Source organism: Dermacentor albipictus, chromosome 8 (genome assembly GCF_038994185.2).
Source record: "Dermacentor albipictus isolate Rhodes 1998 colony chromosome 8, USDA_Dalb.pri_finalv2, whole genome shotgun sequence".
Taxonomy (NCBI): Eukaryota; Metazoa; Arthropoda; class Arachnida; order Ixodida; family Ixodidae; genus Dermacentor; species Dermacentor albipictus.
This window is the reverse complement of record NC_091828.1, coordinates 59,044,001-59,050,000: the sequence shown is the minus strand read 5'-3', so window position 1 is coordinate 59,050,000 and position 6,000 is coordinate 59,044,001. Positions and strand designations below refer to the sequence as shown.

Genomic DNA, 6,000 nt, shown 5'->3' with positions numbered 1-6,000 from the left:
CACTCACTCACTCACCTTTACACTGCATTGCATAGCGGTTCTTATTTTCGTTATCTCCCGCTTCTCTACAGATTGTACAAACATTTCTTGGTTCTGTAGAATTCGTTTCACCTCGTGCTCGCTGTGCGTGCTCTCTGCTACAACATAGATAACGCTGGTATAGTGAAGGGAGAAAGGTGACTGGGGGCGAGAGTGGGAATCGCTGCTGCATGTAGCTGGACGTCAAGCCCTGCGAGTCGAATTCGCGTTAATACCAGTAACTCCATTCTCCGTCTCCATTCAGCTTCTCTCTCTCTCGTCGCAGATCGAAATCTTCTCGTATACAATTCTAGGCTCGTGTAACTTCTTTTTCCTTGTCCTTCTTGTTGCTCTTTTTTCATTTCTCTACTAACAGTGCAGTTGTGACGCCTTCGCTTCTTCCCGTGCGTGCGTGCGTACTCTCCGTATTGACCGCCGGAGCAGGTGCTGCCGAGGTTCCGCCCCCGTATTCCTCCTCCTCCCCTGTCGCCGCGTGTTTCCCATCAGCGTCTCGCCCGCCCGCCCCCTCTTCGCGCGCTGTGCCGGGGTGGCGATGTCGCCCGAAGTTTGGGCGCCGGCTCCCACTCCGAGGGGAGACAGGCACTCTCGCGTGCGGCGCCGATTGCGGTCATCCCGTGTGCTTCATTTTTTGTGCTACGTGTCCCGGCCCACCGTCGGCGGCAGCTTTGACGAACCGCGCGCGACGCGAACTTCCGCTGTCCGCCCACTGCGCCTACGGCTGCTGTAGTGCGGTTTCAGCTCGTGCAGAGGTAACGATATGCTCTTGTACATTTGTTTGCCGACTTGTTTGTACGGCGTCTGCCGCCTTGGGTTTAATGGCTGCGGCGTTGCGCTGCCGAGCACGCGAGGTCGTGGGTTGGATGACGGAAGCGCCGGCCACCTTGCAGTTGGGGGCGCAGTGCAGGAAACGGTGGCCCCTTTGTACCCCTAACATGCTTTGCTGCATAACATGGCTGTACTGCGGCGTAGCTTCAAGGAACCGGCCATTATGCAATGCATATTAGACATTTGCGTCAAGTTCACTCCGCAACGCATGTCTCGATCCAAGGCAGACTGAGTTAAGCGTACACTGATTACAAGAAATGGCTTAGATTTAAATCAGACTTCGCCTAGACTACCTAGCGCATGATGGCAATTACGATGCTGCTGTGTTGCATTACATGCTGTGTTTTTTATCGCGGTGGGGTTGGGGCAGCTTTTCGGGAAATATATGGCCGTATCCGTACAGTCGGGAGGATTGGTCGAAATTCAGTAGGGACCTGGTCAAATCTGGAAAGTAGGCAGGCATATATGTGGAATCGAAGCAGTGACCTATATATCCAGGCACTCGCATCTGAACAACACCACCTAGATTAGCTATAGGTGGTGTTGGTCTGAATCTCGTCGGGCTGGTTACCACACGCACGGACTTCCCGGCGTCGCCGCTAGATGGCCGTGTGTCCAGTGGGAACCCACTGAGCACATTCTCCTTCGGCAAACTTAGCTGGTCGCGCAAGGGCAAAAGAAAAAAAAAAAGAAAGACCCGGACAAATATTTGCAACACGATGAGGCATCTGTCTGCTCCAGCAAAAATCCGTAGACCTGAGTCAGCATATCCTAATGGATGGCGAAAGTATTCACCCAGCGAGACCCGTAGGTAAGGTACACGTTCCAGAAGCGCTTGGATTTAAAGTGAGTGAAGCATCAAATGGTCAGCAGTCGAGATAAGTAAGAGACGTTAAAATGCGTGGAAGCGATTGATACGGCCGCGTCTGTTAGACATAGCTAAGCAGTACAAAGCACACAGAGTTTTGAGGAAGAGTGCGATAGCGCGACACTTTGTTGTGATGTCATTGCGGTCTTTGAAAGAACCATGATTCCGTGCTGCGTTATCACGCCTCCCGGGCCTATATGTATTCCTGCGTGCTGTTGAATAAACGTTCGTCGTCCATCTCTGGCGTCAGTCATATCAAAGAGAAAAAAAGATTAAGGAGTTGTACACAGACATGTTAGAATGAAAACCAAGGATAGCGTAACTAAAGCAGGCTATGTCATTATTTCTTACCTCCCCGTTTCAAAGGAGGTGGCAATAAATCGTCATCATCATTGAAGCGCGAGAGAGGAGCCCGACACGTGACGCAGGTCAATACAGTTTAGAGTCGTGGATTGCTGGGCTATTTGGTTCATGTTATAAGCGAACAATAAGGAACCAGCGAAAACCAAGAAGCAGGACCAAAAGGAGGCGCACGCGCACACGCACACACAGTCGCCGGCGTCTGTGTGCCGCCCTCTGGTCCTGCTTCTTGGTTTTCGCTGGTTCCTTGTTCGCTTAAGTCAATACGGTGTGTGGCAATGCGGTGTTTCGCTACATAGCGTCTATTCTAGATGCATTAACGTCAAACGTCTATCGCGCGATGGGCTCTGCGGGAATTGTTTAAAGCTAATGGCTTTCTTTGCCTCTTTCGCCCGTTTTCGTGGTTGTCGGCGGTGTCTGATGGGCGGTGACCGGAGTTGCAATACAAAGGCACCGAGGGAAAGGGCGCTGGTTCTCGCCCAGCCAAGTCGTGGGAAGAGGAGGGGGGAAGGGTGGGGGTGTCGTTCGTTCGTTCGGGCTATTCGCTTACATAGACGATCATCGTCTATGGTTTCTGCGCAATTTTTTGTTCTCATTTTTTGGCGTAATGGTTATCGTGCAAATGTCGTTCAGTGGCCGTATTCTGAACTCGGCAAATTATATTTGCGTACTCGACAGCTGTAGCTGCCGCATTGCGGTGTTGAGATTTGTTCGTACATGACCAGGGTACAACGCGTGTGTGACGCTTTTCCTAACACCCCCCATTGCCAAACAGGCGTCCCGAACTTTGCGTGCCGCGTAGACTCCACAGGCGGGATGATGATCGTGCGTGTCTGCACCTTATTCGTCATCGTTATGCTGTGTCCTGCGTGCAATGTGGACTGCGCGTATGACACTTCATTAACCTTCAGTTATAGTCTTTTTGAACTGTAAATGACTGTCCCCTATAGTGGGTGCACTAAAGGTACCTATAGTACAGCATGAAACCGTAAACTAGCGCAGCCTGCGCTTCTCGTGCTTAGCAGACACATTTAACTTTCATTAGAGGCACCTGCCTCAACGAAAAACTCTATTATTCTATTTTGTGTTATGTGCGTGTTAAGCGTCGTATTTCTTGTCTGTGTTATTTCATTTATCGTCGTATTCTCCTGGAGTGACATGCTAGGGTGGCGCCAGGCAAGCTTCTCCAGTTTCCGTTGAGACTCCCCCCTTCTCTATCCCTGCCCTGAACTTAAAACACTACAGACAAGCCAGATGCATAATATGAGTATAGTCTCTCGTTTATTAATGGTAGCGCATTACGTTACAAGATTGTCTCGGCGCGCTAACCCGAGGCGAGAAGGTGTGTGCCGGACTGGCTTCGTGGCGGCCAGCGATGAGACTGTGCGTCGCGAGTGAAATAACATTTACCGACGCTGCTGACTGACTTCATCTCTCCCGTTGCATGTGCAGAGGTGGACGGCATCTCCCGGAAGAACGGCTTCTACTGCTCAGACGTGAGTGACGCATGCTGCTTTTTCTTTTCCCCCCCTTCCGTTCCTCCCATGCGTAAGACCTCCCCGTTCGCGTTTAGAAAGGGAGCGGCAGTGTGCTCAATCTTACACGAGCTCCTCACAAAGAAGTGTGTGTGTGTGTGTTGTTGCTTTTATTGCTTAAAAAGATTTTTGTGCAATGGTGAATCTAGCGCTCAAATCACTCATACTGTCTGCAATGTGTGCCACGGATGTATGCTGCAAAAAAAAAAAAATGCAGCAGCAGCACATTGAAGGGTGAGCCCGCTTGCCCTCTCGAAGCAGCCAGCAGTACACGCCATAGCTGTCGCTTTAGTGCAGAATGGAGTTTTTTTAGCTTGTCCTTGAACGTGTTAGAGTTTGTGCAATGCCCGGTTACTGGAGAAGTGTGCGACAGCGACGACGATGCAGTAGCGACGCCTTGTGACGCATTGTAACCAGAGCGCACGAACTTAATGCTGCAGTGACTTGGCATATTAACTACTGGTAACGCAATCGTTAACTTGCAGTCTTTTTATGATTTTCGATCGGCAAAAACACTAGCGCGACACTTTTTCGAACGCATTTTAGTTGGACAGTGCGCCAGAAGTTGCCGCCACCATGGAGCTTTACTGCTGCGTGGTAGTGGCTCTGGCAATGCACAAACGGGATGAAGTTGACGGACGAGCCGAAGTTTTTTTATAGCCTACAGCAACCTGTGAAACCCCGAGAGTGCAAGACCATCGCCTGAAATATGCCGCGGAGCAACAGGGAAGAGTAAAGAGTAGGAAAGGGGATCGTGACGCAACCGTCACGTGGATCGTCCGCTGCGGTTTGGGATAAGCAGGAGGCAAATGCGCTTGCAGAGGTAGTACGAAAGATTGAGGCGTGGGATGGGATTTACCGGTGGACAGGCATTATTCAGGTGTGAATCACACCTTTTGCCTGCCCTTCCGCAGTTATTTTTCTTTTTTTCTTTTGTAAATGCCAGCCAGAGACCAAGATGGAAACTAGCTCGCGCCCAGAGCTCAGATGCTCTTCTTCGTTCATCTTTTTGCTGGATTATTGCTCGGCAAGTCTGTTAAAAAGCTTTAGCTCGAGTCAAAACCTGATACCGCCCATTTTATACCTATAAAACGCAGAAAATACTTTGAGATGAGCCATTGGCCAATTTTAATAAAAGTGGAATTCTAGGGACTGTTGAAGCGGAATTTTGATTTGCTGAAGGTTGCCGAAAATTGGTAAGTTTGAACAAAAATTCGGAACAGACAAGTTTACTAATCCGTAACACTGGACAAAAAACAGACATCAGAGTTCCGTAAACAGCATCCTTCAGAACATTCAACGCACACAAATTTGGTGTATGAATTTTTACCTTGCTTGAATTTATTACAAGGTTTACGGGGATTTCGCGAAAGCCGTATCTACATTAGTGTATTTGACGGCCATTTATAATGCATCAATGTTGCCAGCTTTAGATGTACTATTAGATGCAATTTACACAATCGTGATATAATTTTTCATTGCTGAGTGAGAGTTGTAAACTTGATCGCATCGTTCTGAAAATTACCCATCTTCAACAATTCTTATGAACCAGTTGACGTCCTAAATTAAGAATTCGCTTACTACCGTCACTACATTTGAACTTTCTTTCTTTTGAATGCAACCAATCTAAGTAAATTCGGTGCAGTGGTTGACGAGAAAAACGATTTCTCCTGTCCCGTGTATTTAGGTGCGAGCCCCCGACCTGAAGCTTTTATTCTTTCTTTCTCACCTATTGCATCCCCTTGCCCCTCCACCAGTACAGGGTAGCCAACCGGAGATAATCTCTGGTTAGCCTCCCTGTTTTTCCTTTGCCTTTCTCTCTCTCTCTCTCTCTCTCTCTCTCTCCATCTTAAGTTTTTCGTTACCGCTAGAAGCGTGGTAATTTTCGGAGTTTATGCAACTTTTATTTCAAGACTTGGTAGCCGCCACGTATACTGCGACGCACAAAGTTATAGCCTGATCACTGGTGTATGGGTGTACAGCAGTAATAATTGCCCAGGCAACTTTTAAAAATTCTTACGTGACACTTCAAGGAAGCACCACAGGGAATACGCATGACAGTAATAATGCGCTTTTCTTAAGTGTAAATGCTGACAGTAACAAAAATCGATCGCGTGGTGCCTGGTTCCGAAATTTTGTCAGGCCACAAGCTCTCTCTCTCTCTCTCTCTCTCTCTCTCTCTCTCTCTCTCTCTCTATATATATATATATATATATATATATATATATATATATATATATATATATATATATACGCATGACACACAGGCGCCTGCTGAAACGAGCAAATCAAATGTTCCCTGTACAATTAACAGCTTGCCTATGTTGCTATTTGCGAAGCTGCTGCCTCATTGCATAGCATGGAAACAACTGT

General features: G+C 48.1%; 1 protein-coding gene across 3 annotated transcripts in view; it reads left to right on the top strand.

The window, feature by feature from the left end:
• Window positions 1–6,000, top strand: part of LOC139048797 (rab11 family-interacting protein 4A-like) — a 280,271-nt gene that overhangs the window by 165,079 nt on the left and 109,192 nt on the right. For all 3 annotated transcript variants that reach the window (XM_070523451.1, XM_070523450.1, XM_070523452.1), the window contains one exon: window positions 3,545–3,588. In XM_070523451.1, the coding sequence (XP_070379552.1) occupies window positions 3,545–3,588 (44 nt within the window). The remainder of the gene's footprint in view (window positions 1–3,544; window positions 3,589–6,000) is intronic.